At 34.1% G+C, this 11,632-nt stretch overlaps 3 protein-coding genes across 3 annotated transcripts; all 3 read right to left on the minus strand.

The window, feature by feature from the left end:
• Positions 1-227: 227 nt before the first annotated feature.
• LOC149727630 (uncharacterized) lies at positions 228-2,600 on the minus strand. Its single transcript, XM_089887716.1, has 3 exons — positions 2,146-2,600; positions 1,592-1,836; positions 228-1,383 (listed from the first exon to the last, which is right to left on the minus strand). The coding sequence occupies exons 1-3, from the start codon at positions 2,598-2,600 to the stop codon at positions 1,073-1,075; spliced, it is 1,011 nt and encodes a 336-aa protein (XP_089743842.1). The 3' UTR covers positions 228-1,072.
• On the minus strand, positions 2,505-6,262 carry LOC149727631 (uncharacterized). Its single transcript, XM_089887696.1, has one exon. It carries the CDS (start codon positions 5,934-5,936, stop codon positions 3,582-3,584), a length of 2,355 nt encoding a protein of 784 aa, XP_089743822.1. The 5' UTR covers positions 5,937-6,262; the 3' UTR covers positions 2,505-3,581.
• Positions 6,263-8,806: 2,544 nt separating this feature from the next.
• Positions 8,807-11,562, minus strand: LOC149727632 (uncharacterized). The gene is made up of 2 exons (XM_089887697.1): positions 11,253-11,562; positions 8,807-11,036 (listed from the first exon to the last, which is right to left on the minus strand). The coding sequence occupies exons 1-2, from the start codon at positions 11,460-11,462 to the stop codon at positions 9,009-9,011; spliced, it is 2,238 nt and encodes a 745-aa protein (XP_089743823.1). The 5' UTR covers positions 11,463-11,562; the 3' UTR covers positions 8,807-9,008.
• Positions 11,563-11,632: the final 70 nt, after the last annotated feature.

Here is an 11,632-nt window from a genome sequence, read left to right on the forward strand (position 1 = left end):
GCGGGTTAAAGGGCATCCTATTACGCAATCGTTTCTTCTACGTAATAACTCTTTGTGATAGTTTTTAAATATATTAATTCACATTACAACTTTAATCTAAATCAGTTTTGCTTTATTTTATAAAAAAATTGTAATTAATAAGCATTTTTTATATAATTTTGTGATGCTCACTTTATTTATTTTTTCTCTTAGTCATGTCTAAACCAACAGACGCTAACATGACAAAGTAAATTTCTACAACCTTTTATTTACATTGCAGCTGCATAGAAAAGTCAGTACGTGAGACACAACTACATTACATCATAGCTAATTAAGAATGTTGTGTTATTAAACTATGATTACACCATATACACAAAGCAATTACACCACATACATTCACTGTGTATTATATGTTAAACTGAAAGTTCAAAAAAATAGACAAACATTAACTTCATACATACACCTTGAAACCTTTAGGAAATTACAATCATTTTATCCAGAGCCATAGAAATACCGAGTAGACCAACCCATTGTTATGTAAAAGACAAAGCGAACGGCAATTTGGGTCCAAAATAACACGGTAGGTATAGGGAAAATGTCTGTTTTTTGATAAATTACAGAAAAACTTGGGCCTAAAAACAAATTTAAGGGTTGAAAAATGTAAAAATCTGTTTCACACCTCCCCACAAAAGGAAAACACAAACAAAACCTAACAAGTTCGTTTAAACCCATTGCCAAGGTGACTACTTTTGCTCTATTTTGGACACACAAAGACGGCAGGTGTTTATACGATTTTGATTTTATCTAACATTAATGCTGTGTTTTCTGTAGTACCACTACCATAATACATTTGCATATATGAAAGTGAAGAACAAATTAAATCTATTCATTTATATATGTTTAAAATAAAAAAAATAACTAAATTAATTACACTGTTTGAATAAATCAAAGTGTGTTTAAAAGTAGCAATTAATTATCACATGGGTGTTCTATACCATACACTTTGTGCCCATTTAGGGGTTATTGCATATAACTTTGTGGATGATTAATTAGACCAGTGTGCTATAGCGGTTTTCAAATAAGCCAGTAACATTTAGTAACTATTTGAAGATGGATAAACTTGAAATTTAAGTTCCTGAATATATAACTTAAGGTTTTCTTTAAACATTAAAGTTAATTGTCCTTTAACAAAAGGCCCTGACACATGGGGTGTAATCACAACATTATCCATCTCCCAAAGCTTGCTTGAGGGGAGCAGTGGTTCTTCATGTAAAACATCCAGAAATGCTTTGGAGATCCAACCATTAGTAAGCGCTTGTATTAAACTTTTCTCATCAATTATATTTCCCCTCCCAACATTAATAAAAGCAGGTTTACGGGGTTCGCAAATTTCAAGACGTTTCCCTGTAAAATAATTGAATCATATTTATTGAGCACAGAAAAAGCAAGTTGCAGAGTAAAATTGTAAACATAATAAATCATTCTTTAATATGTGGGGAAGTCTGTTAAAACTGTTATAACTCGTAATTAATTACCAGTTACCATATACGTAAGTGTCTGTTAACTTTACGGGTGTAAAAAAATAATTATTGATATAAATCCATTCATATACCTGACAGAAGTCCTATAGTGTTTGGTGTAGAAGGAAGAATATTACAAATAAAGTCACAAGAGGAGAGAAACTTATCAAGATTGTCGGGATAAAAAAACTCATCAAATAGACCATTCTCCCGATCAACTTGGTGGTTTTTAAACCCAATAACTCGCATTCCAACTGCTTTAAGAAGTTCAGCAATCTTTGTTCCAATGTTTCCAGCTCCAAGAATCCCTGCTGTTAAGCTGTTTAGTGGTCTTGGTCTGAATAAACATATTTAATGTTATTTGGCGTTTAAATGGCAGCTTAAACTCAGGTATTTCCCAGTACATCTTCCAGTGAATAAGAAAAAATCAGTTTAATCTATTTCTTAAGGGCTATAGTGAAGATTAAATTATCAGTTGTTTAAAATACCATACAAATAAACACTATTAGAACAAAAGTATCAAACTAAAGCACTTAAAAAGACTCAAAATGACTTTTAAATAAAAAAGCTTTATATATACCTTTTAACTCGAAAGTTTAGGCATAACTTGAAAAGTGCATTTATAAATAAGTTTTAAAAAACTTACTTGGTCATATACATTACGTAATCATCGAAATCAGCCCATTTTTTCGCTGATTGCAATTTAAACATTTCTTTAAAATCTCGCTCAATAACAATCACAGCTCCAAGTACATACTCGGATATTGGCAATGCAAATACATCGCCCATCCTTGTGTATTGTATATCCCATGCCGGTGCATTTGGTGTTTCTTTATAACTTTCAAAAAAACCATCCAAGCCAGCATATGTGAACTGGACCCACTTAACTGAGGTGGGGAGCTGGGGTATTATTGGCTGAATAAAACGTGGAGAACCAAACAAAACTTCACAGCCATCAACAGAAGCAATCATCTGTTCATGTGTCTGGCCAGTAGTTGCTATTACTTTGTATTGCACATTGTCAAGTTTATTTTCCAATAATTCAGCGTTAAATGTTTTAACAGAGTTTAAAAGACCGACAACTATTCGCCTGGTTTCCATTTTTACTAAATTGAACAAAAAACATCATTTCACACAAGTCAATATATTTTATATTACTTAAATAATAACTCCATAATTGCAACATCAGTAAATTCATCTATAGAAAAAAAATTGTAATTCATTGTAAAGTTTCCCTCTTCTCATCATGAATCTTTCGGTTTTGGTGGAAAAGTCTTTTCAAACCAATCTTTACAATATCGCGCAAGAGTTTCAACTTTAGGAACATCATAATTCTGTGTTATGTAAACACCTGTCAATAATCCAGCTCCAAATTGAAACAGAAATTTCATCATGTTCAACTATGCAAGAATTTCCAGAGTGTAAATATTCCCAGATCAACAAGTAATGGAGAATCCACCTCCACACCTTTGATGGAGCTCCACTTGTTCACAGTTAATATAACTTAAGCTTCAACTTAAGGCAATATATTGCAATCTGAAGTGAAATAAAAAAAATATTAAGAGTCTGAAATACATACAACATACAGAAGCTTTGCTATTCTACTTTAACATTTTCAATTCATACCAATTCATACAACACAAGTTGTACAATAAACTTTGCATGGATGCTCAACCTCTGTCATAACTAATAATAATTCCTAAGTTTAACAGTTGAAAATAGACTTGAAAAGAATAATAACAGTTGTTACAATAACAAGTCACAATTTTTAAACTGACACCTTCTATTCACTGTAAATGATGTGGAGTTTTGAATGCAATATAGAAATACCAACGATTGTATATTATTACATTAAAACAACTTGACATGCAACTTTTAAAAGTTTAATGAGTTTGAATTCTTTGTTAAGGGGTGGAATTGATGTGATTGTTGTTTGTCTATTGATAAATATGCATTAAAAAAATTAAGGGTTGTCCTGCCTACCCTGCCACCCCAGGTCCGGTGCCTGTCAGTAGCAAAACCCAGGGGGTGGGTAAAAGCTTTTACAACTTGGGACACATGTGTTTAAGTTAATTCTCCACATCATAAAGGAATTGTCCGGAGTCTTTTATTTCCCCCCATCAAAGTTTGTTTAATATCAACTTTTATTTTGCGGCTTCGTTTCTTAGTTAGTGTTAATTTACTACATTGCTGGTAATCCACACCAAACTTGTGACACCATTCCAGCATAGTAGTGTTATATACCTCCTTGTTATTCACTAAGGGTTCTAAACAGTAAAGGATCCACTTGCTAATAGAGTTTTTGTCAACAACCTGCAGGCTAGATGCCCCAGAAACATTAGACATGATCAAAATCTGTGAGACAACTTCCTGTGTGATGATATTTTCCTTTTTCTGAGTTTGCACCAAAACCAGTCCATTTGGAAGATTATTCGGTTTAATTGGCCCAACTTTTATAAAAACTCCCTGGGGTTCTTTTATCTGTGTATCTTTCAGTAACAGGACTGAGAACGCCCAACATTGAGATCGAACTGAATTAGCAGAGCGAGCTACGTTAACACATGTAAATTTGTATGGCACAGATTTGACTAGGCTTGTGTTTTGTAATTGTATGGTTGGAGACACAACAGAATATCTGGATAATGTTTCTGGCTCATCGACACATGCTCCAACTTGTTGCTCTTCAACTATTTCATGGTTTTGAGAAATTTCTTGCCCAGATTCATCAATAGTTGAGATCTCAATATCATCGCTATTTATCTCTCCATGTTCTTTTACATCTTTTTTAATCTTATCCACCACCCCAAGCTCCTTACACCACGCACTTGCAGTAGTTTCCAAATTATGAAGATCCCGCAATGATTTCAAGCAAAACAAGATAAACTGGTATGCATAGTTTAACAAGACATGGTGTATCATCAAGACTTCAATTTTAAACTCGGCCAAAACTTGTTTTGCAACTTTGGTGCTGATAGCTATGGGGTAAGTTGGCTCTTCCACATAAACTATCCCGTACGCAACCTCATCTGTACCAGTTGGTCCAACCATAATGCAAGTTCCTTCTTGTTTAATTATTTCAAACTTGCTTGTGTTTTTAAAGGAAAATATCCAGCGTCTTGACCTTGGAGAGTTCATTCTTTCCGAAGAAGTTTTACCAAGTAGTTGTTTAAGTCTTGTGTGAATTTCACTATAACATGGAAAAGTATCTGATTCACAGAAATCTAAATAGTTAACATCTCTATCGGTGTCTTTTTTCCGTCGTTTGCTTTTCCGTTTTGTTTTTTCTTGCAGTAAAACGTTCCTTCTTTGATTAACTTCAAAAAGACGACACCACTCTGTGACAGTCTCCACAAACACCTGGGGTTCTGTGATGAATGGTTTCAAACAGAACTTAATGCATTGATACGCTGAATTATTTGCTACCGGCAGAACAAACGCGGGACCTTTGATACCCGATTTATGCAGAAGTTTTACAGCAGCATTTTCTCTTAAGGAGTATCTATACTTAGGCCCAGTTACATTCATCATACCCAACGCACATCCTTCTTCTTTGTATGAAGCGATTCCTATTGAAACACACTCCTGTTCTGTAATGGTTAAACCAGATGTATTATGCAGATAAAAGACCCATCTTTTTGATCTTTCACTTCGTAAATCAGATCGGAAACTAGAGATAAAGTCATCAAATGAACCAGTCACTTGCGTTGAAATATTGGTAGATGTTGTCTCATCGACTTCTGTATTCAAAGTTTCCAATGCAATCTCACAATCTTCATCATTTAGTTGTTGCTTTTCATTATAAACCGATGGATCCAACAACTCGTTTTTATATTTGATGCCAAGCTCATAACACCATCTGTTCACTTCACACACAAATATTTCGTATTCTTTTAAATAAGGAAATAAACAAAGCTGTATCTCATTGAAAGTCTTCTTATACAGGATAGGATGCAGAGAAAAATAATCCAAGAAATCAAACCCTAATTGACCCAAGAAAGTTTGAACATGAGATTTCAACATTGTGTTGCGATTATCTGCTGATTTTAGGAACATTATCCCATGTGAGATGCCTTCAACATCAGGTGGTCCAAGTTTCACCACAACTCCTGGGATTTCACCCAATGTTATGTCGTTTTTGCCAACTGAAAATTTCCATCTACAAGATTGTTGTTTTTCCGTTTTAATTTGATCTTTTTTTAAAACTTGTTTCTTAGCCTCAAAATTTTCCGAATGAATTTCTACAATCATGTTTGAAATATCATCATTTTCTATCTCGCTTACTCTTTCTTCATGGTTTATTTCTTCAACTGTGGTTAATTCCACAGTGTTTGAAACATAGTCGTGATCAATGGCAGGCTGGGAAGGTGACAATGCATCTTCTGATGAACTTTGTGCATCACAAACATTGTTGTTTGTATCATCAGTTTCTACATCCATGGTCAGTTCATATTTAACTAGTTTTCGCTTTGATTTAAACAAAACAAAGTTTACTTCTAAAATATATGTATATCAATATAAATACACGTTACAAAATAGGTTAAATAGAAACTATAACCACAGAGAAAAATAAAGCATGGTAAACGATGCTAGAGGTTGATAACATTCTATAAAACGAAACAAAAATTACCTGGAAAGTTAAATTTGCCAAAAATGATGAAAAAAAACAAGAAGTCGACCAACTGTTCGACAAAAATGGCCAGAACTTGCCTATATGTAAAGAATATGCATGCGAAACGTTGGCGTAAAAATGATCGGTGCTAGTGAGGAATCCTCCCCCCCTTGCCTATAGAAAAAACGAGAGACTAAAAAAGGAAAAAAGAAAATCATTGGACCGTAACGGTATTTCCCCATAAAAATCATATATTAGTAAATATATCATATATTATTAAATATCCCGGGTTATAGTACACCTGGAGCAGCAATCTTGGTGTCGTTGGAAAGGAGAAGCGACGCTTCAATTACGTATCAAAAAATATATTAAATAATCAAAGTACTTTTAGTTGGGTAGGCCGTCAAAGTTGACCCGCAATAAAATACAAAAATCGTTTATAAAAATTAACAAAATTTTGACACACGTTGATGTATAGCAACATGCAAAACATATTAAAAAATTGGGGTAATACCGCCACTAGTTTTTGATTTATTAATACTTTCGTAACCCCTACTTTAAGCGTATTATTCATAGACCGGTTCCATCGTCGCTGCACCTAGTGAAGTCGACTCCCCCCCTCGAATAAAAGAAACTACTTCTCTTTGAAATTTATTATCTCAAGTTATAGTAAGGCTAAAATAGCAATCTTGGTGTCGTTAGAACGAAGAAGCGATACTTCATTTACGTATCAAAAAATATATTAAATAATCCAAGTACTTTTAGTTGGGTGGGCCGTCAAAGTTGACCCGCAATAAAATACAAAAATCGTTTATAAAAATTAACAAAATTTTGACACACGTTGATGTATAGCAACATGCAGAACATATTAAAAAATTGGGGTAATACCGCCTCTAGTTTTTGATTTATTAATACTTTCGCAACACCTACTTTTAACGTATTATTCATAGACGCTGCACCTAGTGAAGTCGACTCCCCCCCGCCGAATAAATGAAACTACTTCTCTTTGAAATTAAATATCTCGAGTTATAGTAAGGCTAAAATAGCAATCTTGGTGTCGTTAGAAAGAAGAAGCGACACTGCATTTACGTATTAAAAAATATATTAAATAATCAAAGTACTTTTAGTTGGGTAGGCCGTCAAAGTTGACCCGCAATAAAATACAAAAATCGTTTATAAAAATTAACAAAATTTTGACACACGTTGATGTATAGCAACATGCAGAACATATTAAAAAATTGGGGTAATACCGCCTCTAGTTTTTGATTTATTAATACTTTCGCAATCCCCACTTTTAGTGTATTATTCCTAGACCGATTCCCCCATCAACGGCCCACCCAACTAAAAGTACTTTAATTATTAGATATATTTTTTGATACGTAAATGTAGTGTCGCTTCTTCTTTCTAACGACACCGAGATTGCTATTTTAGCCTTACTATAACTTGAGATATTAAATTTCAAAGAGAAATAGTTTATTTCATTCGGCGGGGGGGGAGTCGACTTCACTAGGTGCAGCGACGATGGAATCGGTCTATGAATAATACGCTAAAAGTAGGGGTTGCGAAAGTAATAATAAATCAAAAACTAGTGGCGGTATTACCCCAATTTTTTAATATGTTCTGCATGTTGCTATACATCAACGTGTGTTAAAGTTTTGTTAATTTTTATTGGCGATTTTTTTATTTTATTGCGTGTCAAACTTTGATAAACTTTGACGGCCCACCCAACTAAAAGTACTTTGATTATTTAATATATTTTTTGATACGTAATTGAAGTGTCGCTTCTTCTTTCCAACGACACCAAGATTGCTGCTCCAGGTGTACCATAACCCGGGATATTTAATAATATATGATATATTTACTAAAATATGATTTTTATGGGGAAATACCGTTACGGTCCAATGATTTTCTTTTTTCCTTTTTTAGTCTCTCGTTTTTTCTATAGGCAAGGGGGGGAGGATTCCTCACTAGCACCAAATGATCGAACAAAGGTCAGGTGTAGAATTATATGCGGTACGAACCCTGAACATGGGTAACGTTTAAATTTCTAACATCACATGAATTATTCTAATATAAAAACAAATATAACGGCGACATTTTGCTGAAAAACTTACAAACCGTAATTCTGTCAAAAACATAGATCCAAAAAGAAAGTGTTGCCAGTTGTAAACCTTGAAGCTGAATAAAGTCCGTTCTTTAATTGGAGAAGTGCATGGGTCCGTATTAAACCAACATCAATGTAATTAAAAACCCGGCTTATTTACACATGATAATATTTGATAAACAGGCAACACATTCATATACCTATCAATTTTAAGCTTTAGCACTTTTTCGAGTTTACCAAATTTCTTTGAATTTAAACAACAAACTCCTAATACACAACCAAAGAGATTAAAACCAATCTCTTTGACACAACATAATCTCCATCGCCTTGAAACAAACATAGGTTTTAATCTCTTTGACACAACATAGCACGTAATCAAAAATATCTAAAGCATATTTTGTTGGGTTGTATGGATAAAATATACCAGGAGGAATCCGGAGCAACATAAACTGCGGTAAAATACAGTTGAATGTCCCACCAATCTTTTAGTCTCACATTCCTATATTGGTGGCAGATCTGGTATGCCTAAAGTCATTGTAACCACTGTGCCATGCCTCTATTTATGCAACATAAGACTCCTATACACTGCTGGTATTACAAAGCGAGTTTTTTTTATTCAAAGTAGGAAAGTATGTCATGAAACCATTAAAACTTGGCAGGTATTATGCACATCTCAAAGCACCAAACAGTAGAGCAGTAACAATGTTAAGGTTTAAACCGTTTTACCATGAAAAAGAAAAATTATAAAATATTGTTTCTATTAAAACGTTGTAAAAAGTCATAAAGAGTAAAACTATTACGATTTATTAAAAAAGTTTGTAATACTTTTCTGAGATTTCGATTTTTTAGGATTGTTTTTTTTTAAACCCACTTGTTTTTGAGAACCAAAATATTTAGAAACAGTTTTATTTTTTGGTTCAACAACACTTCTGCGAATTCCCAAAGTTTTTCTGACAGGAACTTTTTGAACAAAAGCTTCCTCATCAGAACTACACAATAAACACACAACTTGTTTATCTTTGTTTGCAGCAGAACTACCGTTACCATCTTCTAACAATGATAACGGTGCACGAGGTATGTCTAGGATAGGTATGGATTCTAAATCTTCACTTTGATGATCAGTGGTTTCTTCTTTTATATTTACTTTATCTGTGAGTTTGATTTTATCATCTAATATAGGAATTCCTTCATTAATAGAATCAGTAGTTCTCTCTACATCATCAGAACTTATCTCTAAACCTGCAACTTCTTCATTTAAACCAGGACTGGCCTCAATATTGGGAATTATAATTTTTTTACGTTTTTTCCCCGTAAACACTCTTAATCCTTCATCGCTGCTATTTAGTGAAGATCTATTCCGTTTTAAACTGGAATTCAAATTTTTACTAAAAGGATTTAACCCACTACTCTCAGGAGAAATGGGAAGATCCACTGGTTTCCCAACCTCACTTGACATTTCAGATAAAATATCATCCAATACTTTATCTGGGGTTACATCAGCCATAGAGAAACCTTCAGTTTCTTGGTCAGTGAACATCTCATCACCGTTCAACACGTTTTCACTTTCAGATTTTACTTCCGCAAATTTCATCTTGGGTGAGGAGGAAGTTGGGACAAAAAAACGACTTTTTACAATTTGTCCAATTTTTCTTGGACTTCTTCTCAAACCAATATTTTTTTTATTTCGTTTTGTTGGCTTGTAACTATTAATCAGGTCATTTTCAATTTGACTTCTCAGACTAATACTTGGTTCCATCTTGGGTTTTAACTTTACCTTCTTCTCTTTAAAATCTTCTGTGTCCGGCTCATTTTTTAAAACCCCTTCCAAAATATCTTCTGCAGTAAGAACAAGTTCCTCTTCTTTTTGTGGCTTGTTCATCTGTTTTGTTGGTTTCTCTGAAACTTGTTCAATAAATACCGTGTCTGCATTGCTCACTACCTTGTGGGAGTTATTTTTACTGCTCCAAATACTTGGGGAAGTAGATTTCCGACTAGATATCCATTCATCAACATCAAAGAAACCAATTCGAAGTTTTGTATTCACATCCACATTACCGATAGCAAGTTGAAATGCTTCTGCTTTATTAAACATGGCACCTGCAAAGTTTAGATCATCCACAGTCACACCAGGTGGGTATTCATTCAAAGGTATAAGTTCACGCTTACTAGGGTCAAACACAAGTTGGTATAAAAATGTCTTATCCGCACGCTCAAAATCAGCCCCATACGATGGATCAATTGGTCCAACACTTTTAATGTACTGGTTCAATTTCCTTGCTACTTGGTATGCATCTTTGCTTTTTGATAACTTGAGTGCTTTGCAAGCTTTAACAAGCCCAACACCCTTAATGCTTGGTAAATAATCACAGCCTGACAATATACACATATGTCGAAACAACTCGGGTGTAAATCCGACCAGATTCTTCACTCTTCCCAAATGTTCCATCTTCACTTGTTGACCTCTTCCCAACACATCCATTTTAAAAACAACGTTGTTACAACCAAAGCACAACAAATCCGAGTCCTCGGTGATAATTGCTTGAGCAATTCCTTTCTTGGATAAAAATGCAAGTTGTGCGTCAGCTTCATATGGTGCCACGATACAATCGATGCCACGGCTCCGTGCCGCCTGCATAACATCAAGTGCCATGGCAGGTGTCACACTGATACATTTAGTAAAACAATCTCTAGCCTGGGAAAGTTTACCTTCTCTCAAATATTGTTTGCCTTTTTCGAGATTCTCTTTTCTGCGTTTATGTCTTTGCTGCTCAACAAGTTCTTTAGAAGGCAGTCGACAACCATCGAAAACTAAGATTGGTTTTACCTGAAATAAAGTTATATAGGATGTAATAACTTAAACTGTTTGTATCTTGCATTTATTTGTATCTGCCATTAACGTATTAAGGATTCTAAAAAGAAAAATGAACTCCTGTTATTTTGGTAATTAGAACCAAATCAATGCAATACCAATATAATATATTGAGCTCCGAAATGATATTTATCGTCACTTAATATATATGAACATATAAAGTAAGCAAACCTTATGTACTTGGAGCATATCCAGGTACTTCATGCAGTACTTTACGTACTGATCCGTCTTTTCTTTTTTCGCGAGTTTTTCTGCGCACGCAAACGATCCTCTATGCAACCAACAGTAAGTATCGACCGCAACCGTTTGGTTTGCATATTCCCGAATGTGTATATCTTCCGTGGCATCTTTTATAAACTTTAAAAGGCCTTGAATTCCCATTAAAACGATCCAACATATAGCTTACGTTTCGTATACAACATAATTTGATTGACACTTGCGTTTCGCGCGAAATCAATGTTTACATTTTCGTTACATAAAAATCTAATACTTTCAAATAAAATGTGTTCATTAAAAAAAGGAGGTGCCCAAAATATCTAATACTACGTTTA

The sequence above is a fragment of the Ciona robusta genome, chromosome 11 (assembly GCF_009617815.1).
Source record: "Ciona robusta chromosome 11, ASM961781v2".
In the NCBI taxonomy this organism is placed as follows: domain Eukaryota; kingdom Metazoa; phylum Chordata; class Ascidiacea; order Phlebobranchia; family Cionidae; genus Ciona; species Ciona robusta.